The 25,604-nt window shown below is 42.1% G+C and overlaps 1 protein-coding gene across 1 annotated transcript in view; it reads right to left on the reverse strand.

The window, feature by feature from the left end:
- Positions 1–1,751: 1,751 nt before the first annotated feature.
- The window catches only part of clmpb (CXADR like membrane protein b), a 124,811-nt gene continuing 100,958 nt past the window's right edge, over positions 1,752–25,604 (reverse strand). The window contains exons 3-7 of the mRNA XM_036585480.1: positions 20,471–20,666; positions 14,265–14,432; positions 10,792–10,914; positions 6,382–6,523; positions 1,752–2,181 (exon numbers count right to left, since the gene is read on the reverse strand). Coding sequence (XP_036441373.1) covers positions 1,848–2,181; positions 6,382–6,523; positions 10,792–10,914; positions 14,265–14,432; positions 20,471–20,666 — 963 coding nt within the window. The 3' untranslated portion in view covers positions 1,752–1,847. The remainder of the gene's footprint in view (positions 2,182–6,381; positions 6,524–10,791; positions 10,915–14,264; positions 14,433–20,470; positions 20,667–25,604) is intronic.

The raw sequence follows: 25,604 nt of genomic DNA on the forward strand, positions 1-25,604 counted from the left end.
CCTTGGGGCACACCAATGCACACCTTATGTGCATACGACTTGTGCGCAGCCATTCGCACACATGAACTCAGTGTTTAGTAGCAGTCAGAAGTTTGGACACGTGATTGCAGGGTTTGTTTTTTTTCAGAATCTCAAAGACATTCTGATATCAAGGGTTATGGATAAATGCTTGTAATTTGCTTAAACGATTGCAAAATCTCGGCATATGTGGAACTTGGTGGCATGTCATGAAGCTGGTTGACAGAACGCAATTAAGACAAACAGGCTATTTTAAACGTTAAAAGTTCTGGCATACATATTGTCACTGTCTAAAAAAATGAGTATCTCCAAAACAGTAACTTTACAGGAGAAGGCAAAAATATGTTCAAATTTATTTCAACTTTATGTAAAAAGATTTTATTCCAAATCATTTTGGAGCATCTCTGTTGGTCCATTTTTTTTGCACAATGTAAAGGATAATTGTTCAAATAAAGCAGAAAAAAATTGAGATACATGTTTTTTTGTGTTTTTTTTTTGGACAGTGTGTTTCTATTTCATATGTCCTATATGAGGAGGTGTGCCCAAACTTTTGAGTGATACTGTAAGTCTCAAATGTTCTAATCTCTTGTCCACAACAGCACCACTTGTGCCTCAAATGCTTCTGAAGTACTGCTGGGTATTCTAGAAAGGAAATCAAACAAAAAAAAAATTCAAAAGCAATGGCTAAAATTTTTAAGCACACATTCATCATTTTCCACTCAGGTTTTGGTTTCAGTAATATTGTAAATAAAGTAAATAAAGCTATGGTAGTAAAACAACTGTGGACCATCATAAGCATGGGATGCCTGTGGGCTGTACCGTAGGTCAGTACCGTCAGTCAGCCAAAGAGGCCAACAGTGTCCGTGCCCACAAAACCCCTTAAACACTTCCAGGTCATGTATGTATATAGACTTAAACAGGTAAATATATGTAACATTGAAGAACAGTTGTCACACAGTGTTGTATGTGATATCAGAGCTGTAGCTGAACATGTGAATAGTGGTCAGTGAATAAATAGCCGATGTCGCCTCCTTTCGTCCTGTCTCGTCCTGTTCATCAATATGTACGCCTTTGCGTGCTGAACTCTACTTGCAGTCACTGGAAATCCTTCTGACATCTCCTTGTCTTCTTGCTTTGGAATTCCGGGTTTCCCAAAGGCTGGCCTGCACTGCATTCTGGGAAGGAGATGCGATGATGAGACGTGATTTGATCGGCTCAGATCGTCTCTCACGTCTCATCTTTCTCCACGAGGTGAGAACCGTCTTTTTTCCTTCTTTCCCTTCCACCATCCGTCCATCCCCATAGTTTCATAAACTCAGCTCGGCCTAGCTTTCTTGGCCCCTTCGCTCTCTCGATAAATAAATAAGACCCCTCTCGGGGGGAAATCTTTCCACCTCGTCGCTCGCCATGCTTCCAATGGCTTCAAAGTAGTAGACAAAAATAAAGAAAAAAATACTTTGAAAGGAGAGAAAGAGAGAGAGAGAGCCAGAGAGGGAGGAAAAAGAGAAAGACAGTGAGAGAGAGTGGAAAAAAAAGAGAGACTGCATGAATGTGAGCAGAAATGTTCTCAAACTTTTCTTTTTTTTCCCTCTCTTTTTCTTTGTATAATTCAGCAGGGGGCAAGCACTTTGTATTTTCCCTTTTAAGTATGCATTCATTTAAACTTGCAGTTTTTATATTATTGATAATTTTGACTTACATCCGATAATTTTGCTTGTTTTTTTTTCTCTCTCTTTTTTTTTTTGTACATGGTATTAGCGTTAGCTCACGTATCTGTATACGGAGGGGTCAGTGTGGGTTAACCCGTCCAGAGGGGCTGACCCCGTCCCTTACACAGTCTGAAAGGCCTTGCTCTGGCCTGGAATCATGCCGCCTTGGGGCATGCCAACTGGAAGGTTAGGCTGCCTGAATTTGGGCGTGGCTGGTGGTTCAGGGGTCTTGGGCACCACCTGTGTGTAGGCAGGGGGTGACTGCAGGAAGTCAGGAGGTTGGCCGTTCTCCTTCAGGGCCGCGACGGCTGGGGGTCTCGGGCGGTGGCTACGGGGGGCGCTGTTGTGCACCATGGACTGGGTAGAGGAGGCACCGGAACGGGAGCTGCCCGAGCGAGATGACGAGAGTGAGTTGGGCTTCACCAGCTTGGCTTTGGGAGCCTCCGCGTCCTCTCTGTGCAAACAAATGACAAATATACATGATTAGGATGGTAGAATGGTAGAATCCAATGATTCGTAGACAAAGTTGGTGGTGTCAAATATGAAAAAATGTAAATGGTGTTTACTTAAAAACACTCTATAATGCTTGATATGACAAGTGACACAGGGAATTAGGATGCAACTGGAACTGGAACTGGTCAAAGCCCAGGAGCAGAGGTGCAACACAGGCTTATCCATAACAGAAACAGGTCTAAACCAGGATAAACAACAACACATAAAACTAGAAAAAGGACAAGAACCAGGATAAAATAGCAACCAGACAAAACAAGTTATACCGCTTAGCATTGCAAAAACTCTAGGGTAGATACGAGCGATTATATGACTATTTATTTTTATTATTCAACTAGTCATTCAAAAAAGTAGTCTTGTCGACTAGTTACTCCATGTTCCAGAAGTCTGTGAAAGGTATTATGTTAGTATCTTGTTAATAGGGATGGCAGATGTGCATTGCAAAAGAGTTTCTTTTTATTGTATTTCAGTGACTTTCAATTTCAGGCACTCTGCCCACTGTAGTACACAGACTGTCTGAGGTAAACTGCACGTGGTTTCCATCATGGGAAACAAACAACTGTTTATCAAGCTACAAACTAATAGCAAGCTAATCTTTATAGGTGCTTTTCAGAGTGAGATACAGTCACTGAACCAGCAATCACAATATCCCATTTTTCAGAAGTTTTTCTAGACTTGTTTAAAGTTGCAGGTAGAAAATATGCCATATACTTGCCAACCGCTACTCCACTTTATCTAACGCCAGTTTGTTTTTGTTACTGGCACACCATCCTACACATTCTGTGATTGATCATTTTGCCTGTCATCTCGTGTAGTATTTCCATACAAATGAAGTACTTCGGGCTTTGTGTTTAGAAGAAAGTCTGATTTCTGTTCTCTCCTGCCTGTTCACTACAGTGTTTTAACACCACTCTATAATCAGGCACAGTCCTCAACTAGTCGACGACTGTCCACAACACCGACTAGTGTATTTGTTAATTGACCAATCTGTGCAACCCCAAAATATCTACACAAAGGCACTAAATAGACAACAAGACATGGGTGCACTTGATAATATAGGGGGGGGGGCACTTCAAGAGACCACTTGTTGCAAAGGCAAAACTTTGAATGATGGCAGCAGCAAGTAGATCCAAAGAAGGCATAACAGTTCAATCAGTAGATAAATCACATAATAGGCAATGGGTTAGTGGATTATAGAAAGCATTAGATGCAGACCTACACACATACTATATGGCCACAAGCATGTGGAAACGACCACCACACCAATATGTGCTTGTTAGACATCCCATTACAAAACCAGGGCCATTAGTACGGAGTTGCCCCCTCTTTGTGGCTGCCCCACTCTCCTGGGAAGGCCTTCCACAAGATTTTGTGAGGCCAGGCACTGATGTTAGGTGAGAAGGCCTGGCTTGCCACTGACATTCCACTTCATCCCAAAGGTGTTCAGTGGGGTTGAGGTCAGGAATCTGTGCAGGCCACTGGAGTTCCTCCACACCAAGCGCATCAAATCATGTCTTTATGGACCTAGATTTGTGCGCAGGGGCTCAGTCATGCTGGAACATGCTGGGTCTTCCCCAAACTGCTGCCACAAAGATGGAAGCATATTTGTCTATGGGACCCAAACCCTGAAAAACAGCCCCAGGCCATTATCCCTCCTCCACCAAACTTTACTGTTGGCACTATGCATTCCAGTAGACAGTTTTATTCTGGCATCCACCCCGATTCATCCATCAGATTGCCAGATAGTGATGTATGATTCATCACCCCAGAGAACACGTTTCTGCTGCTTCAGAGTCCAGTAGTGGCCTGCTTTACACCACTCCAGCCGACGCCTGGCATTGCGCATAGTGATCTTAGGCTTGTGTGCAGCTGTTTGGCTGTGAAAACCCATTTCATGAATCGCCCAATGCACGGCTCTTGAGCTGACATTGCTTCCAGAGGCAGTTCGGAACCCAATAGAGAGTGAGGCAACAGAGTACAGGTGAATTTTTTGCATTATTCGCTTCACCACTCGGCAGACTTGTGGCACAGGCGGCACAAGACAGCACCACATTTTAAGTTCAATTCTACTTCCAGTGTTTGTCTATGGAGATTGCAAGGCTATGTGCTTGATCTTATACACCTGTTAGCAATGGGTGTGTCAGAAACACCTCAACTCAATTACTAGAAGAGGTGTCCACATACTTTTGGCCATGCAGTATACATTCTATGGAAGATGAAATCATGTAGTAAACATGCCAGGAGCATGTAAACCTGCAGAATGACGCTAAGCTTCACTCATACTGCTAAATCCAGAAGAGCCTGTAACTGAGAGATCCCACTGTGACAACATTCACTATAAACAGGGAATGTGGTCCTTGTGCGTCCCCATCATACTTCTACATGTGCATAATTTAGCCTCATCACGCTCTCGCACACACCACAAACGCACAGACAGCACTGCAATGTTTTATTCATATGAACACAGACAGTGAAAGCTGCCGCTACAGGCACGTCTATCAACAGACTGATACATTATGGAAAATGTCCTCAACAACTGGTTAGATTCGGCTGCCGTAGAAGGGGAAGCCTCGGGACACACACACACGCAAAAACACACACGCTTTCAATCTTTCTTTCTCTGTCACACACACACACACAAATCTGAGAGCCCCCTGCTGCAGCCAAGAGGTGTTCTCTCACGAAACAATCAATACTGACCTCATGGCAACCATTTCGAACACACACACACACTCAGTTGCATACACAGCAGTAAAACCCCCAAATCCAGATAAAGTGTCTGAGTGGTTGGTTATTTTGACTCTTGAGAGACATTGAGAGGTTTAAAACGTTGGGAGTCTTTTAAGAGTGAGAAAGTGGCTTAGATCAAAGAAAAAGAGGTTGAGAGATAGACAGATAGACAGCAAGACAGACAAAGACAGATAAATATTAAGTCCGCAAATAGTGATTATTTCGACACCGATCAGGCATAACATTATGACCACCTCCTTGTTTCTATGCTCACTGTCCATTTTATCAGCTCCACTTACTATATAGGTGCACTTTGTAGTTCTACAGTTACAGACTGTAGTCCATCTGTTTCTCTGATACTTTGTTAGCCCCCTTTTACCCTGTTCTTCAGTGGTCAGGACCCCCATGGACCCTCACAGAGCAGGTACTATTTGGGTGGTGGATCATTCTCAGCACTGCAGTAACACTGATGTGGTGGTGGTGTGTTAGTGTGTGTTGTGCTGGTCTGAGTGGATCAGGCACAGCAATTTTTTTTTGTCCTTAATCATCTTTCAGTTGTCCTTGCATCTACACACTTTCACATTATGTTTACCAGCCAGAGTCCTGGACAACCTGAGATCTTGTGGAACGTCTTGTGGATAAATGTGACTTTTGATCAAAACTGACATCGAGGCACAGGTTGATTGATAACACTGATAGGAATACGAAGTTTTATCTTAATTTTAAATAAGCTTGTGAAATAGATGCTGTAGTGGAAATTAGGAATTTGGATATAATCAAATTTCATCCTTCCACTTAGCTCGGCTTTCAGTTCATGAAATAAGTGGGGGTTTCATGCCTGTTCTTAGTATTGTGTTGCATATATGAGAATGTGTGTTGTAAATACTGAACATGTGTAACATTATGATTTGAAATCAGGTTGTCCACGACTGGACTGAGCAGATTGTGGGGTAGATATTGGACTATATACAACCACACCAAAGCATAATGTAGAGAGAAACATTGTTTCATACTAGCCTGAAACTGGGACACATTTTGCAACTGTCCAGATGGTATCCAGTTTAAAAACTGTCCCTTTTATCCTGTATTGTGGGTCAGACATAACGTACATCATAGTTAAGAATGTCTTTGCCTTGTAAAACCACCATTTTGGAGATACGAAGCCGTACGCTTTCAATAGTGCACTGCAATCTGTCAGAATGACCACATATCATATAAACATGTTAGAGCGCTATTTTTTTGTGTAAATGACAAAATTCACAAGGGCATTTTTTCAGAATCGTTGCTGACTTTGTTGTCTAGCTGCTACAGTCTGGACAGATAGACAGACAGACAAGTCCAAGCAAGTAAAACAGAGTAAAGAGAGCATTTGGCCAGAAAAGGCAGAGACGAGAGAGTCAAATCTTGTTGTCACCTGATCTCGTTGGGCGTCTCCTCTTCCTCATACTTCTTTTTCTCCTTCTTGCGGAAGACCAGCCATATGATGAGGATGATGATGAGGACACCGAAAGACACTCCCACCACAGCACCAGCCACCACGCCTATACCACGCACATCTGCACACAGCCAAAGAGAACATCAGTGGAATTGCAACACATTATCTCACTTCTTCATTTTGCCAAATTATAGCTAATTCAAACTGACCTCTGTAGTACACATCTAGTAAAGCCTAGTCTTAATGTAAACGGCAATGCGATTATTCCAATGAATTCTGTCTTATGCTGTGTTTACAAGTTTGCATTGAAAAAAATACGTCATTCTGCACCTCATACATGGCTCACAGCGGCAGGAAACGCCATGCAAACGTTGCCATGGTGCCATGGTACTGGCACAAATAGATGGTTGTGTAGAGTTTTAGCAGAGTATAGTGTTTATTTAAGGTGGAAAAATGCAGGAGGGCACTCTGTACTTTTTGTTGTATAATACATGAGTCACTTGGCATCCCTGGAACCCAAAAAAAATCAACATCCCCCGCTGCAGTTGACAGCAAATATGTGTTGCAAAAAGTTTTGTCAGTGGTGTTACTGCAACATTCAATGACTGGAAAAATTAAACGAAGTAGCAACATGAAGGTATATTTGCAGTTTGTAATATGCAGTAACTAACACAGCAGTGAAATATATTTCAGAAAATCTCAGATTTTAGCAATTTTGTCTGTGGTGTTACAACTTTACTGATGTTGTTTTATGTATAAGAGACTACACTGTACACTTATTACATATCAAAATTCATATCCTGCTCTATACTGTAGGACGGCCCTTACGATGTCTCTGCATACCTTTTCACAGTAGAGGAAACACTTTGTAACATTTTTTGAATCGATTAAAAATCTCTGTTAAAAAACAGATGTTCATGATAGGGTGTGGTGGTGTTCCATGAAACTGTTCCACCATATGGAAGACAAAGCATCAAATCTGAAAACACAAAAAGGCCAAAATGCTTCCTTCACTTGAAATTCATCTCTGAACTTGTTTAAGTGTGAAACTACTTGAGCGTAAAAGCCTGGACTGCAAATCAGCCGTGGAGCCGGTGGTGCTGTCAGAGTTTATGTTTGTCTCTCCATCTTTTCCCAGAGTGAATGTTAGACCGCTCTGCTTTTCCCAAAGCCATTTCACGCACAGAGAGAGAGAGAGAGAGATAGAGAGAGAGAGAGGGCGAGAGTGAGAGTGAGAGAGAGACAGAGAGAGATAGAGAGAGAGAGAGAGAGAGAGAGAGAGAGATGACCATTTGAGTGAGATCGACTCCATCTCCACTTACTCCCAAAGGGTCACTTAACCCCTCAAGCATGAACGCTGACACGCTGTGTTTAAACTTGAACTTTCAAAAATTTTTTCAACAATTTGAGACTTCAATAATCTCCACATTTCTAGAGAAGCTAAGCTCTCCAACAATATGCCATATCTGACTACTGTGTGTTTCTAAACCAGGTGGTCCACCATTAGGACCTCTGGTAATAAAATTAAAATAAAAATAGTAGACTTTAAAAGTTGTAATATTTCGAGAAAAAAGTAATATTTTGAAAAAAAAAAGTCATAGAATTATGATTTTAAAGTGACATTAATTCCAGGGAAGATCGCAATATTGTGGCCAGAGGCTTTACAAAGGGAAGGCAGCACCTCCTCGTGTTAAATGAGGGGCGGTGAGTTGGTGGAGTTATTCTTTCATATAGATTCACCCATAAAGAAACACTCAGTCTCCCTGTCTCTCCTGCACATCAGCACCAGCCTGTTATTAGTATAAGAACCGGCTGAAACGGCTGAGCAGGAAACCGTGTTTATGTAGAATAAAGAGCCAGACGGACTCGGAGGAAACTGTCTGTCTGTGTTGTTGAAGGAGAATCTCAGGCAGGGTCGTCTACACGGCTATCGGGGCTACATCTCCCCCCATTCAAAGAGGGCATGAAGTTTCATAGACAGTGAGAATGATGATCAAAATGATCCACAGAGAGACAGGAGTGAGTGGAGCTCCAGCACCAGTACAGCAACCGAGATCCCAACGCGTTATGGCAGCCCCCTACAGTACAGCAGCCCACTTTATCCTCCAAATATTACGACTTTTTTCTCGAAATATTACGAATATTTTTCTCAAAATATTACGAATATTTTTCTTAAAATATTATGACGTTTTTTCTCAAAATATTACGACTTTATTCTCGAAGTCTACTATTTTTATTTTTATTAAAAGTGGCCCTAAAACGCTGTCGTAGTATAACTACAGAGCATAGCAGCCCACAGGAAAACTAAGAGTCAGTAGTTAAAACAGTCGCTATGCTGACTGTTAGGTGCCGACGTGCCTCTAGAAGAGAAAGAAAGTTAAGAGAAGGAGCGAACAAAAGAAAAAGGTGTGACAGTCCGCACCAAACAAAGCACACTGAGAAACTTCTCCATCTCTGGCTAGCTGTCTGCATTGCGTGCCAGGGGCTGCACTCAGACTGATGTCGTGTAATTTGCTACTGCGACGTTTTTATTTGTACATATCTAGTAATGTTTCTATTCGTTATACTGTGAAAATGTTTAATTCTTAGCATTTGAATTATTAAGTTAATTTTTTTTCCCCACTTACAGTGATGTTACCAGCCCGAATTACTGCATCCCAGTAATTCAGGCCCACTGGACCTCTAGAGGGTGCTTGACAGCCTACTGGTGGTCCGTGGCCCACAGGTTGTGGCCCCTTTTCTAAAAAATTTTAATAGAGTTTTAATAGGAGTTCTAATAATTTTAATAACTCCTATAAATTCAACATAAGCGTGCGATACACAAAAGTGCATCACTGAGTGCTGCTTGCAGATGCTCTTTAGTCAGTGAAGCTGGCTGTGCACAGCACCATAATAGTAGGTGCGCACACAGAATGTACTGTTTAGCGTATTGTTTGTCACGTGCCACATGCATGAAGCATCGCTAAGATAATCCATTTCGCTCACCACACGTTTTTCACTTAATGACGGTTTCAGTTTTTATCCTTTTGTTGCATTTTGTTAGACGAAACAAATTTAAAATAACTTATGTAAAACCTGTCAAACAGGCAGGAGGAAACTTATCAAGCATGGAATAGCAAGCTGCCTCTGTTCAATACAACAAAGAGTGAAATATCATCTTAGACACTAACTAGAAAGTGCAAAATGGAAGTAAGGATGAGTGAGGAGGTAAAAACAACAGAAGGAGAGAGTAAGGGAACCAAAACAACCAAAAACTGTTCCACAGAAGGGAACTGAAGAAGCTACAACACTCATTTACTAAATTAAGAATCCTTAAAATTGCAATAATAATAAGAATAATAGCAGAGGTGTAAAATTCAGGTCCAGAAAGTAAAAATCCACCCCAGGATTTTGTTCCAACTGCCTGGACAGCTCTGCTGGTGGTTTGATCTAGAGAAGCCGGGCCGTTGGAACAAAATCCTGGGAAGGATTTTTACTTTCTGGAACTGAATTTCACACCTCTCAATAATAGTCACAGTTGTTACTATGGTGTGCACTCCTCACATGCATTAGCCTCAGACGTGATTCCTGCTGTCACTGTGCTACACAGACAGTTGTTGAAAGAGACAGATGAGAAGCAGGGATCAAAACTATGAAACATACTTTACTTACAGTTTTACAGAAGTGCTTTTCTGACATCTGCAATGCAACTTGACCCAGGTGACTAATGTAACATAACTAGCTAATCAGCTAGATTTTAATGTTTTAATGTTAAGGTACGGTGCGCTCATTTACAGCAAAGACTACTGATTTCTATTAGGCTACTCATCATGGTACTGGTACCAGCAAGTACCAAACAATGTACTTGTTTGTGGGCTGAAAAACTGGTATCGATGCATACCTTATTATTATTATTATTATTATTATTTTCATTATTATTATTATTATTAATATAGCAGTGTTTTTTTTCGTTGTTACTGTTACTATTATACTTTTTTGTGATACCATATCATTACCAACTGGATAGTCAGCTGAAAGATACTATCATCTAAAAATATAATCTGGAAAATACTGTGATATAAATTTGAGTTCATATCGCCCACCCCTAGTGTGAAGAACAAGTTTGCTTGTGTACAAGTTTGATACATCTACGAATGTAGATGAGTGTGTGACGAATGTAATGAGTGTGTGTGTGTGTGTGTGTGTGTGTGTGTGTGTGAGTGCCAGAGCGAGATGCGTGGGCACAGAGAAAGCAGAAAATTATTATTTTTTTTTTCTCCAGTGTACAGAAACCGCTCCCATCCATCATACAACAGCAGCAGCTGCAGGGCTACAGCCGTCACTGTGAACTGTTCTGAGATCAGATTCCCTGAACCCCCTCCATATACACCACCCTGCTGCTCCACTCACACTGCATGGTAACTTCAATGATGCAGTTTTCCTCTCCCACGTCGTTGCTGGCTGTGCATCTGTACACCCCCGAGCTGTCCTGGGTCAGGTTCCTCAATGTCACGATCTCCGGGTTCTTCAGGTCTGCACACAAACACGCATACAGATCAGCTTAGGGGGCATTAGGAAACTGCAGAATAGAGTGAAATTGACCCCTAAAGTCTGTAAGTGGGCCCACACTTCAGTTCCTCACATAGAGCTATATAACTCACAAGTTTCAGTGCACTTGCTGAAAAATGTATAGTAGCCTGCGCTTAACTTGAGCTCATCTTGGCCTGCGCGTCACCATCACTGCTGCTTTCTAAGAGTGACCATTCTATTTCATTTAGCGTACTACTGTGTGCTTCATCCTGCTCCTGTGCACAACACTGAAAATTAGTCCTGTGCTGCAGGAGATTGTAGGGGGTCCCGCGGGTCCAGCAGGAATCCTGTGGGAGTACAGACCTCTACATTCTAGACACATTTGAACTGCAGTAATGAACATATTTAAAATTATGGTTAATTATCAAATGTAAATATTATTGTTTCATTTGGAAATACCACTGAGTATTCAAAGTTTGATATTACAGACTGTAGTCCATCGGTTTCTCTGCATACTTTGTTAGCCTGTATCCTGTGGATCATTCTCAGCACTGCAGTAACACTGACGTGGTGGTGGTGTGTTAGTGTGTGTTGTGCTGGTACGAGTGGATCAGACACAGCAGTGGCTGGAGTATTTCCACACTTTGTCCACTCACTGTCCACTCTATTAGACACTCCTACCTTGTTGGTCCACCTTGTAGATGTAAAGTCAGAGACGATAGCTCATCTGCTGCTGCACAGTTTCTGTTGGTCATCCTCTAGTCCTTCATCAGTGGTCACAGGACGCTGCCCACAGGACGCTGTTGGCTGGATATTTTTGGTTGGTGGACTATTCTCAGTCCAGCAGTGACACTGAGGTGATTAAAAACTCCAGCAGCACTGCTGTGTCTAATCCACTCAGACCAGCGCAACACACACTAACACACCACCACCACGTCAGTGTTACTGCAGTGCTGAGAACAATCCACCACCCAAATAGTACCTGCTCTGTGAGGGTCCATGGGGGTCCTGACCACTGAAGAACAGGGTAAAAGGGGGCTAACAAAGTATCAGAGAAACAGATGGACTACAGTCTGTAACTGTAGAACTACAAAGTGCACCTATATAGTAAGTGGAGCTGATAAAATGGACAATGAGCACAGAAACAAGGAGGTTTGTTCAATAAGGTAGCCGGCTCAGTGTGTGTGTGTGTCATCCTGATGCATAGCTCTGCAGAGTCTCAAGCAGCTGAGATGAACTGTATGCGTTCCTCTCTGCCGCCGTGATGGAGCAGCAGACACCTTCATCACAGAGAGCGATTCTGCACGCCAAGCCGAGACGGGACTTTACTCATCCCACTGCTGCCTCATCCCTCCATTCCTGCTCATCCTCTCTGGGTGATAAACGTGCACGGAGGACGAAATGGTTTATCGGCCAATGAAAACTAATTAGGCTGAACAGGTGTTGTTTGGTGCAGGCTGTTAATTGCTGGGCCTGGGTGAGGGCATGTTTCAGTGGAATGTGCCGACTGCAGAGAGGTACACAGGTGGTATAAACACACGAACCGAGCCCCAGACGTGTGCGGGGCCTGGCCAGTGTGGGCGGTGGATGCATATGGTAATTTGGGTTCGTATGTAATCATGTTCATAGGCTGTATCTGAAATCATAAACTTTTCCATAGTCTGATAAATGGATAGATAGATAGATAGATAGATAGATAGATAGATAGATAGATAGATAGATAGATAGATGGATGGGTGGGTGTTTCAGTAGCAAGACATACAATTTCACATAAACTTACATACACTAATAAACGTACATATACTAGTGCAGTTTTACTGTATTTCTTAAAGATTCATAAGGCCTGACCGATATGGAAATTTTGTGGCTGATACTGATACAGATTTTAAAGGCAAAAAATTCGGATATCCGATATCCTGGGGTCTACTTACGATGTTTGTGTTGATTTATTATCAAAACTAGTCATTCTTTATTTTTAATGACTATTTACCATCCTCTCTATCGGAATTAAACAGGCTGTTTTTCTGTTACTGTGTCTTTAAGACTGATACATGTAAATGAGCTCTGTTCTGATTGGCTGCCTTGTGCTGTTCCTCATAAAAAGGCACTCAGAGCTGAAACAGCCCAACAAATGGGTGGTGCTAGACTGGCAGAGGCTGAATAGGCGGACATTCGTAAATGTGCTAGTTTTTGTGACATCACAAAACAAAACAGGCTGGTTTGCAGTTACAGTTTCTATATATGGACAGTATGGCCAGAGGAGTGAATGGTGCATTTCTAAACTAACAATTGTCCTCTCTGTTTTCGAAATAAAAGAATTTGATTAACTCTTATTTTTTCCTCCAATTTAGTCGTATCCAATTCCACCCGCTAGTTAGGACACCCCCAGTCACACGATACCGCCAGCACTAGGAGGGTGAAGGCCAGCACAGGCTTCCTCCAAGTCCTGTGAAGCACCACCGCATCTTTTCGAACTGCTGCTCGGAGGAAAGCACCAACCGCCAGATCTGTTACGTCAGCTAACAGACGCCTGCGCTGACTAGCATCATGCTGAGTGATGGGGGAGAGGCATGGCCATCCTACCCACCCAGAGAGAGCCAGGCCAACTGGCTTTTCCATGATATGGCACAACTGTATAAAGTTTCTCCCTTACGTCAGGAAATCGTAATTTCTAATCCCAGCAATGCCAAGTCCAAAAGAGTCACTTATTATATGTGATATTTTTTCTGTATATGATAAAGCATTTGTTTCCAGAAAGTATTTTATATTATGCATCACTGAAGCCACTGCAGGCCACAGACAGTAATGGAAAAATTATACTATTTCAAAGTTTAATTAAGCTATCATTGATTTAGCTTATCAAACTTGTAAACGGTTCTGTCCCATTACCTCTTCACCATTATTTTGATTGCTTTGTATTTTTATTTGCATTTTTTTTTGGCAGATGTTATTAGGAAGGACTTGCAAACTAGAAATTCACTCAGTGTAACTCATATCTTTATGCATACAATAATAAAGGACTTGAACTTTGCGTTAAAAAAACAGACTGAACTAGTGAAATGTCACCATTTCTAAATATTAAACCTGCTCCACATTTCTAAACATGACTAATTTCAGTATCCATGACAACATAAGCTATTCATAGCACTGAAAGTCATGTACAGATAGAATCATGGGAATAAACATTTTCATATTTAATATGTTTCCATCCATTTAAGCAACAACAATCCAACACTGACGTCTTACACTTTGCATGTAAACGCTCGACGCCACACAGTGCATACTTAAGGGGCCAGTGTTAAGTGCTGAAGTGCCCATAGGGCTGGTGCAGTAAGAGTAGGTGTTGTGCTCACCGATGAGGGCGAGTGGAGGCAGCTTGCCCACGCTTTTGCCCTTGTCCAGAACTCTCTCCCACTTGTAGTGGATGGGGTCAGAGCCGTCTGCAGACTTACAGCTCAGCCTGACGTCGCTGCCCTCCAGCAGGCGGCCCTCCATCCAGCAGCGTGGCTTCGATGGCTTTACTGCACAGCAGAGAATAGAGAGAGGAGCCGGAGAGAAGAGAGGAAGAATAAGGAGGTTAGTGGAAGATCACGGCTTATATGCGCCCTAAATTATCAGTTTGGATTATTATCTGTAATTCAACATCGGAACAGTAATAACAAGCAAATTCTCTCAGTTATAACTTATCGATCATTGATATATTGTACATCCCTACTAGAAACTAGGACTGATACCACAATATATCATCCCTGTCACAATAAAACCTCATCACACCTATATGAGCTTGTTGAACTTCCCATTTCAAAACCATGGAGTGACACTGATGTGGTGGTGGTGGTGTGTTAATGTGTGTTGTGCTGGTATGAGTGGATCAGACACAGCAGTGCAGCTGGAGTATTTCCACACTTTGTCCACTCACTGTCCACTCTATTAGACACACTTACCCTGTTGGTCCACCTTGTAGATGTAAAGTCAGAGACGATAGCTCATCTGTTACTGCACAGTTTGTGTTGGTCATCCTCTAGTCCTTCATCAGTGGTCACAGGACTTTGTTGACTGGATATTTTTGGTTGGTGGTCTATTCTCAGTCCAGCAGTGACACTGAGGTGTTTAAAAACTCCAGCAGCACTGCTGTGTCTGATCCACTTGTACCAGCACAACACATACTAACCCAGCACCTGTTCAGTGGGGTTGAGGTCAGGGTTCTGTGAAGGCCACTGGAGTTCCTCCACACTAAACTCTTCAATCCATGTCTGTATGGACCTCACTTTGTGCACAGGGGCTCAGTCATGCTGAAACAGGAAAAGCTCCTCCCCAAACTGCTGCCACAAAGTTGGAAGCATATAATAGTCTAAAATGTCTTTGTGGGTGGTAGAATTATTAATATCCTTCACTGGGACCAAGAGGCTCTTTTAACCATGAAAAACAGCCTCAGCCCATTATCCCTCCTCCACCAAACTTTTCTTGTTGGCACTATGCATTTCGGTAAGTATTATTCTCCTGGCATCCACCAAACTCAGATTTATTGATCTGACTGCCAGATAGTGAAGTGTGATTCATCACTCCAAAGAACATGTTTCCACTGCTCCAGCGTCCAGTGGTGGCAGCCTTACACCACTCCAGCTGACACTTGGCATTGTACCTAGTAATCTTAGGCTTGTGCAGTTGCTTGACCATCGAAATACACTGTATGAAGCTTCTGATGCTCAGTCTGTGCTTCCAGAGGCATGTTGGCAGTGTTGTTGCTCCTAGATGCTTCCATTGCACAATAATAGCACTTGCAGATGGCTGTGGCAGATCTAGCAGCGCAGAAATTTCACTGATATGTGGCAAAGGCGGCATTCTATGACCATATTTAGTCACTGAGCTCTTCAAAATGACCCATTCTAGTACCAATGTTTTGACGGATGTGGTTCCAACATTGAACTCGATGATTAGCATGGGTGTCCACATACCTTTATCCATATAGTGTATATGTAATTATGTGCAATTTTTTAAAAACCCAAAGCAGAGCTGCACCAGAAAACTGAAAATGACTCAATCTGACAATCAGTATGATTGACATCTGTAGAACAGAGGTCACAATCTGCTGACCAGGCAGAACTCCCCCCTGACCTTACAAAGCAGACTAGCAGATCCCACACAGCTACTGCGTTTGAATATACAAACTCAGCAAAGAAAAAAAATCTCAGAAAAGACCCCAACATTTCTGACATTTAGCCTGTGCAACTTGAAGGCCATCATGACACATCGCTGTCATTTACATAGAGATACCGTACTTTGTTTCTTGTGGAAAATTTTAGTTGGAAGGTTTCTGCATTTCTTTCTTCAATAACTTTGGAACAGCAGGTGCACAAAGGTTAATACATGTCAACTGGCACTGGATAGCAAAGACAGCCTGTAAAGTCCTGCCCTCTGCTGAGTCTGCCTGAAGAAACAAACACATGCAAACACACCTCATTCTTCCCTCATTCACACCTCATTTCAGAAAACGCTGTACCTCAGAGTGAGTGTACAGTGGAGATAAAGCATAAAGTACAGAGACCACTCCAAACCAGCCAGACCCCGCCGCAGGCTACATTCAACACACCTAAACACACACACACACACACACACACACACACACACACAGCCAAATCAGTCTCTCAGCGGCACGAGGGAAATATGCAAATGCTCATCTTATAAAATTAAAAATGTCACCATAAAGCTGACGGCAATTTGTAAAGCCCTCGATGTTAACCCACCCAACTGCTTTTACAGCATTTTACAGCAGGAGAGGCAATGAGGGAATGAAAGGAGAGAGAGAGAGAGAGAGGAGAGAGAGAGAGAGAGAGAGAATTAGGAATTTGAAAGCAAGAAATAGAGAGCAAGGAAGAGAGAAATACTGTATGTAAAAGAAAGAAAGAAAGAAGGAAAGAAACAAAGAAACAAAGAAATAGAGAGGAAAAGAAAACAAAACAGAGTGAGAGAGATTAAGAAAAAGATGTAGAAAGATGTAGAAAGCAAAAAACAAACAGAAAAAGAAAGTAAAAAGAAATAAAGAAAAATAAATGAGAGAGGAGAGAGAGGAGAAGACAAGGGGCAAGAAAGAAAGAAAGAAAGAAAGAAAGAAAGAAAGAAAGAAAGAAAGAAAGAAAGAAAGAAAAGGAGAAAGCAAAAAAGAAAAAGAAAAAAGAAAGAAAAATAAATGAGGGAGAAGGAGAGAGAGGAGAGAGAAAGAAAGAGAGGGAAAAAGAAAGAGAGAGGAAAAGAAAGACAAAGAGGAAGAGAGAGAGAGTGAGAGTGAGAGAGGGAGCAGCTCTAATGTGTTAATAGATGAGTGAATTTCCAGTGATGGCAATAGACAACTCTCTCTCTCTCTCTCTCTCTCTCTCTCTCTCTCTCTGTCCTTCAAAACAGGCATGCCAATTTGTGTCCTCTCTTCTGGGTAGTCGCCATTAGGACACACTAATCTATTCATAACAGGATTACGAAATAAAATTACTATTTAAAAATCCACAACCAAGAAAAAAAAAAGGAAATCTATATCCCACTTCAAACTACTCTGCTTCCACACACACACACACACACACTCATATACACGCACACACACTCATATACACACACACACTTATATACACACTTGAATTTAAAAAGTACAAGTGAAAACCAACAACAACAACACACCCATCTCTCTTTCCAATCCTCCAGCCTTCCTGGCACAGTCTCTGCTCTGTCAGAGATACTGGAGTTGAATGATGGCTTGGGGAAAAAAATATGGCATTTATTAATGGAAACCAGATCTGGTGAAATAATAAATCATAAGAAGCTTGTCTGGACCTCATTTGGGGATGACAGTAAACTGTTTTTGTGGAGACAGAAAAAAAAATCTCATAAGCCCTTAATTCTGTCTCTTCTGTTTTAAAGAGATAGGCCTCAGCCTCTCTCCATCCTCTCCAGCCGTCCTCCAACACCAAACGTAAAGTGACCCCAACTTTGTAAACTGGTCACTTTGTTGGAGGAAAAAACTGAAAAAAGAAAGAAAGAACAAAACATAATTCCCACAATGCCACAGAAGAAGCGCTAACGATATGGAGAGCGGTGAAATCGAATCAATAGAAGGTGGAATCGAATTGAAGCGTTATTAGGTGGTCTGGCTGGGAGGAAATGAAGGCCAGCTTCCTGGAAGACGGGCAGGATGGGGACTGTGATAGTGCAGGCACAGCTCTCAAACCCCACCACTCTCACGACCTCCTCGACTCAAAATAAAGATCACAGATACAGAAAGATATTGAATTATAGCAATATTCATCAGAGTCAGTGTTTTCTTATTGATTCACTGAGTAAATCAGTAGAGATTCCTAACTATATTAAGCTTCACAGGAGGGGTCTTACTATGTTTACATGATTTTGATCATTAGTGAGCTAACGTTAGTAACAACACCCTGCTAGAATAACCAGCATGGACCAGCCTTCATTGTTTTGGATGCTGATCAGCAACAACGAAGGTTAACCGGCTGGTCAACAGCAAAACCAGTATATTTTGTGTCTTGGATGCTGGCCAGCACCAATGGACATCAACCTGCTGGTCACCTGCAAAACTAGTGTATTATGACTAGCATGTTCCTGCTGGTGAAGCTGGTTGAACAGCGTGGTCTTGCTGGTGAAGCTGCTTGAACAGCGTGGCCTTACTGGCGAAGCTGGTTGAACAGCGTGGCCTTACTGGCGAAGCTGGTTGAACAGCGTGGCCTTACTGGCGAAGCTGGTTGAACAGCGTGACCTTGCTGGCGAAGCTGGTTGAACAGCGTGACCTTGCTGGCGAAGCTGGTTGAACAGCGTGGCCTTGCTGGCGAAGCTGGTTGAACAGCGTGGCCTTACTGGCGAAGCTGTTTGAACAGCGTGGCCTTACTGGCGAAGCTGTTTGAACAGCGTGGCCTTACTGGTGAACCTGTTTGAACAGCATGGTCTTGCTGGTGAAGCTGGTTGAACAGCATGGTCTTGCTGGTGAAGCTGGTTGAACAGCGTGGTCTTGCTGGTGAAGCTGGTTGAACAACATGGTCTTACTGGAAAAACTGGCTGACCAGAATGTTCCTGCTGGTGAGGTTGGTTGAATAGTGTGGCCTTACTGGCAAAGCTGGTTGAATAGTGTGGTCTTGCTGGTGAGGTTGGTTGAATAGTGTGGTCTTGCTGGTAAGGTTGGTTGAATAGTGTGGCCTTACTGGCGAAGCTGGTTGAATAGTGTGGTCTTGCTGGTGAGGTTGGTTGAATTGTGTGGCCTTACTGGCGAAGCTGGTTGAATAGTGTGGTCTTGCTGGTGAGGTTGGTTGAATTGTGTGGCCTTACTGGCGAAGCTGGTTGAATAGTGTGGTCTTGCTGGTGAGGTTGGTTGAATAGTGTGGCCTTACTGGCGAAGCTGGTTGAATAGTGTGGTCTTGCTGGTGAGGTTGGTTGAATAGTGTGGCCTTACTGGCGAAGCTGGTTGAATAGTGTGGTCTTGCTGGTGAGGTTGGTTGAATTGTGTGGCCTTACTGGCGAAGCTGGTTGAATAGTGTGGTCTTGCTGGTAAGGTTGGTTGAACAGCGTAGTTTTGTCGGTGAAGCTGGTTGAACAGTGTGGTCTTGCTGGTGAGGTTGGTTGAATAGTGTGGCCTTACTGGCGAAGCTGGTTGAATAGTGTGGTCTTGCTGGTAAGGTTGGTTGAATAGTGTGGTCTTGCTGGTGAGGTTGGTTGAATAGTGTGGTCTTGCTGGTAAGGTTGGTTGAATAGTGTGGCCTTACTGGCGAAGCTGGTTGAATAGTGTGGTCTTGCTGGTGAGGTTGGTTGAACAGTGTGGTCTTGCTGGTGAGGTTGGTTGAATAGTGTGGCCTTACTGGCGAAGCTGGTTGAATAGTGTGGTCTTGCTGGTAAGGTTGGTTGAATAGTGTGGTCTTGCTGGTGAGGTTGGTTGAATAGTGTGGTCTTACTGGCGAAGCTGGTTGAATAGTGTGGTCTTGCTGGTAAGGTTGGTTGAATAGTGTGGCCTTACTGGCGAAGCTGGTTGAATAGTGTGGTCTTGCTGGTAAGGTTGGTTGAATAGTGTGGTCTTGCTGGTGAGGTTGGTTGAATAGTGTGGTCTTGCTGGTGAGGTTGGTTGAATAGTGTGGCCTTACTGGCGAAGCTGGTTGAATAGTGTGGTCTTGCTGGTAAGGTTGGTTGAATAGTGTGGTCTTGCTGGTGAGGTTGGTTGAATAGTGTGGTCTTGCTGGTAAGGTTGGTTGAACAGCGTAGTTTTGTCGGTGAAGCTGGTTGAACAGTGTGGTCCTGCCAGTGAAGTTGGCTGAACAGCACGGTCTTGCTGGTGAAGCTGGTTGAACGGTTTGCTAGCGAAGCTAGTTGGCCAGCAAAACCCTGTTGGTGAAGCTGGTCATGTGGCCTCGTCTTGCTGGCGAAACTGGCGGAACAGTCTCAGTGGATTATCAGAAGGGCACAGAAGTGCTTAAATACGGCAGTGAGGATCAATCAGACTGTAACTGGAATGATTCTGACAGTTGTGCCATCTTAGTGTACATTAGATGGTGTGTGTAACTGTGACTAGCCTTACCCAGCACAATGAGGTTGACCTGGCTCCAGTGGTACTTCCCTCCAGTCTTCACCTTACAGTGGTACTCTCCAGAGTCACTCAGCTGCAGCTCACTGATCAGCAGAGACGCATCACCGTTCAGGTAATCTCCCGCAAAGGAGAGGCGACTAGCCGGGATAACATTAGTGTAGACCTCGTTATTGAAGAAGGTGATGATCTGAGAGAGAGAGAGAGAGAGAGAGAGAGAGAGAGAGAGAGAGAGAGAGAGAGAAATCTTTAATATTATCATCACTATTACCATTATGCATTCGTTTCATTGCAATCATGGGAAATAAAACAGTCCAAATATGGGCAGAGAGAGAGAGAGAGAGAGAGAGAGAGAGAGAGAGAGAGAGAGAGAGAGAGAGAGAGAATGGCACAGAGAAAGAAGGGCAAAGAAAAACTAGAGAGAGAGAGAGAGAGAGAGAGAGAGAGAGAGAGAGAGAGAGAGAGAGAGATGGAGAGACTTTGATTTTTAAACCCCTTTAATCAACCATTGTCCACATAGTAATCACAGTAATCACAACCAGCTCAGAATAAAATCACAAACAGAACAAAGAAAGAAAAGCAAATAAAACAAAAACCAGCTCAGCCGAGCTACAGAGATCAGTTCACACATTTAACACCCCCCCATTCAGCAAAAAAATAGTCCACATTGAGTGTAGTAGGTAAATTCAACAAGGAGTCGTTTCATGACCAATCCCCTGACCATCAGAACCGGGTCAGTACCCCCACAGCTCTTTATTCTGTTCCTCCTAGTACACCAGATAGCTACCTTAGCAGCACCATACAGAAAATTTAAGAGAACCACTTTGTTTCTTTTTGAAAACGGTGTACTTTGGACCATAAATAAATAAAACCTGATCAAAAGAGCCCAAAAACTTCAAACACCAGTCCTTAATTAAACCCATTATTGGACCCAAACATGCACAGTGAAGAAAAACATGAAAAACTGTCTCTGACATCCCACAGAAAGGACAACCATCCCCCACTAATGGATCAATCCGCGCCGCGTGCCTGTTTGTGGATAAATTCCCATGTACAATCCTCCACTGGAGGTCTCCCACCATGACAGATGGAGAGAGAGAGAGAGAAAGAGAGAAAGAATGACAGAAAAAGAGGGCAAAGAAAAAGCGAGAGATAGAGAGAGAAAGAAAGAAAGAAAGAAAGAAAGAAAGAAAGAAAGAAAGAAGGAACGAACAAGAGAGACAGAGAGATAGAGAGATGGAGAAAGAGAAAAAGATGGACAGAGACAAAGAGAACAGAAAAGAAAGTGAGAGACAGAGTGAGAAGTAATGAGAAATGCAGAAATAAAGAGAAACAGAGAGAGACAGAGAACGACAGAGAACAACAGAGAGAAAGAGAGCAATAGAGAGACAGAGTGCAGAAAAGAGAGGCAAAGAGAGAAAGAGACAGTCTGAGAAAAAAGGAGAAAGCTACAGAGCATAGAAGAACACAACAGAGAGAGAGGTAGAGAGAGAGAGAGAGAGAGAGAGAGAGAGAGAGAGAGAGAGGAGAAGTACAGAGGTATTTAGAGGCACAGTGAAATGTGTTATGAAATCTATATGTCATTATTATATGTCTGTCTGGAGGGCAGTGTGGGAGCACTGAGTACCGTGACACACGGGTACGAGGGTCTCAGCTTCTCTCTGGAATGCTGAACGTCTGCAGAGGGGGCCTAAACAGCGCTGCCACAAACCCCCCCCCACACCCCCACCCTCCCACATATGGTATGAGTGTGACAGTGTTTGTAGTGCCTGCAGTAAGGGAGCGCTAAATGGTGGTGCCAGTGAACATCAGCACTCCACCTGCACTCACACACACACACACACACAGCGCTACAGGCAGGGTGTGATACCACTCTACAAAGCTCCTTTGTGTGTGTGTTTCTCTTCTGTGTAACTGTGAAGTTGTTTATCATATCACACGTTTACTGATTTATGACTATGATCAGTAATGTGAGGAGCCATTACACACACTCTCTTCTTAATATCCAGTATCTGTTTCAAAAACTGCTAAAGGCACAGTTTTGCTCTCCAAAGGAAACACTGTAATTTGTAGCAGTGATTCCACCGAGTCCTTTACAAGTAAAATGCTTTTAAAAAGCTTTGCTTGTGGCTAAGAAATTCCACACGACTCAAATTGACTCATGTCATTCATCTCACCTGCAGCAGAAACTTGATAAGAGGGTGTAATTATTAGTCATATTTATAGCCAGAAAGTGATTTATAATAACAGAAGCCTGATGCACTGACTAATGGTTTTCTGTAGGGGCGAGAATTTACTACAGGCTCCACATTACAATGATGTTATTAGGGACGTATGATGCTATCGGAATCATATCGGTATCGGCCAATATTTGTTTTTTTAAAAATCACTGGCATCAGGCTGATGCTTGGATGTGGCCAATATATCAAACCAATATTTGATGATGCATTCATTATATGATGGAAGAGCACTGTTAATGTTTAATGTTTAGGCAACGCTGGTTGCTACAACAATGCAGCTAAAATGTCTCCCACAGTGCCGAACACAAAAGCAAAACTTCACATAGCTAATTTCGTACTCTAGGTAGGTTGTTTTGATACTTTAAATTTCCTTATTCTAATAAAAAATACTACCAGCATTAAAACTATGAGGCCAGCTTCTTGTTCAAATTTTCCTGTCCCACCTTAAATGGTGCAGCTGTTACATTCTGGCAGCTGAAGCTAAATATATACAACTCAATGTAGGGTGTTTTGATAGCTTTTATCTCCTTATAAAAAAAAAAAATACCTGCTAGCATTAAAAGTATGAAGCTAAAGTTGGCTCCTTCGCAAGCTCAAAGTTTCAAGTTCCACCTTAATTGGTGCAGCAGTTACATTCTGGTGCCCAAGGCTCCATAAATGATGATAAACTATGATAAAAGCTTAGTTATGTCAGCTGAGGCAACTTATCATAACTTAACATTTAAGTTATGATACCTAAAAGACTGGCTGCCTTTCTTTGCGTACATTTCAAGCCACATGTGATCTACCATGGCTTTCTGTGGTCTCGATATGGCTTTAATTTAATGTAGTAATGGTTAAATGCTGACTGGCGCACTGTAACACACTGAGGAAATGAACAGAGCACTGGCGCAGGTCAAGACCTTCATTTAAAACACTGGTTTCTAATTTTTGGACTTTAATAATATCGATGTACGATGCGGTGTGTCCTGTGTGTGGTGGCCTTTACAGAATGCAGTTTTGCACGGCCAAAATATAAAAATATGTACATGTAAAATTTTGGATAGCAGCCTCAGTCCAGAATTATTATGATACGATTTTATTGTGGTATTTAAAATATTATATACTGTGATTTACAGATGTACGCAAAAGTTTGCTAAAAAAAAAAGTGCTAAAAAAAAAAAATCTGCAAATTGCACAACTACTTTACAGTTGACAACCTTAAAACAAATAAATAAAAAAATAAAAAATAAAAAAGTAATTGTGGCATGTGCAGAAGTCTGGAGTCAGGACTTAGTAACACCCCCTTCGGCAGATTCTACAGTCTGTGAACGCTTTTTGAAGACAGCTAGGAGTCTTTCTGTTCTTGTTTTGGACATTTTCAGCCACTCTTCTCGTCTTTTAATGAGCTATAAAGTGAGAAGTATGAGCTTTTGTTATCAGTAGCGATAACTTTGACTTCTAAGGATTAATTAATAGGCCTGTAATGTTATCATCCTGTTGAATATTGAATATGATCTGCCAGCTGCCTTGGAGGAATCAAAGGCTCCAAATCTTATTTCTTATTGTCATACAATAACGGCATACTGGGATTTCGTTTTAGATGTCTGCGCTCGGAAATACATGGTTTTCTACTCACGCTGCCACACACAAACACACAGGAGCAGCTTTCGTCAGACTAACAGTGTGGAGAATAGAGTGTCTTATCTGATACTTCATTTCATTTGAAAGTATAATGCTGTAAGTGACACACATATTAAGCGGGTTCAGAGGCGTCGCAGGGCTCCGCCGCAGCACTGATGCTGAAACATGACTGAACAGCTTCTGGATTCGGGTAAGGAGACGTTATATTAGTCTCTCCTAAATTCATTATTTCATCCAAATGAAAATGTTGCTACAAATAGATCTGGTGCGTAATCTGTGTCTGTGGGGATGAGAGGGAGGGGAGAGTGAGAGAGAAAAAGAGAAAGAGAGAGAGAGATGGAGTGATAAGAGCAAAGAGAAATAAAGAAAGAAGAAATAAAGAGAGATAGACATTAAAAGAGAGAAAAAAGAGTGAAGAGAAAAAAGAGAGAGAAAAAACATAATAAAAGGCTGCAAGACAGAGAGAAAGATTTTACGTAAGTACAAAAGAAAGAGAAAAACAGAAAGAGATAAAAAGAAATTAAGGGAGAAACACAAAGAGAAAAAATGAGGGGAAGGGAATAGAGTGAGGAAAAAGATAGATGGAGAGAACTAACAGAAAAATGGGAGAAACGGAAAAACGGGAGTACGAAAGTCGAGAGAGGCCATGAGGTAGTTATAACCTTCTGGATTGTTATCTTGAGACAACAAAGTTGTTATCTTAAAATAACAATTTAGTTATATTGTGATCTTGAGGAAACCAAAGTTATCTTAATTATCTTGTGATCTCAAGATACAGTTGTTTTCTTGAGATAATGAGTTAATTGTCTTGTGATCTCAAGACAATAAAGCTGTTATCTTGAGATAACAAGTTAGTTATCTTGCTAGCTCAAGATAACCCAGCTGTTTTCTTCAGATAACAAGTTAATTATCTTGTGATCCCAAGAAAAAGTTGTTATCTTGAAATCACAAGAGGATTAACTCATTATCTCAAGAAAAATATCCAGAAAATTATCACAGCAGCTCATGGCTTGTCCAGACTTCTGTAAGGGAGGAAGAGAAATCAAGAAAGAGAGAGAAATGCAGTGAGACAAATGGAGAAATAAAGACAGATAAAGACCTACAAAGACAGAAAAGAAGAGAGAAAATAAATAAAGAGAGAAGAGACAGAGAGGAAGAGAGAGAAAGAAAAAGAGAGAAAAAGAAATAAATAGATATGAAAACAGAAAGAAAAGCACTGAGGGAAGGACAGTATTACAGAGAGAGAGAGAGAGAGAGAGAGAGAG

The sequence above is a fragment of the Colossoma macropomum genome, unplaced genomic scaffold (genome assembly GCF_904425465.1).
Source record: "Colossoma macropomum unplaced genomic scaffold, Colossoma_macropomum, whole genome shotgun sequence".
NCBI lineage: Eukaryota > Metazoa > Chordata > Actinopteri > Characiformes > Serrasalmidae > Colossoma > Colossoma macropomum.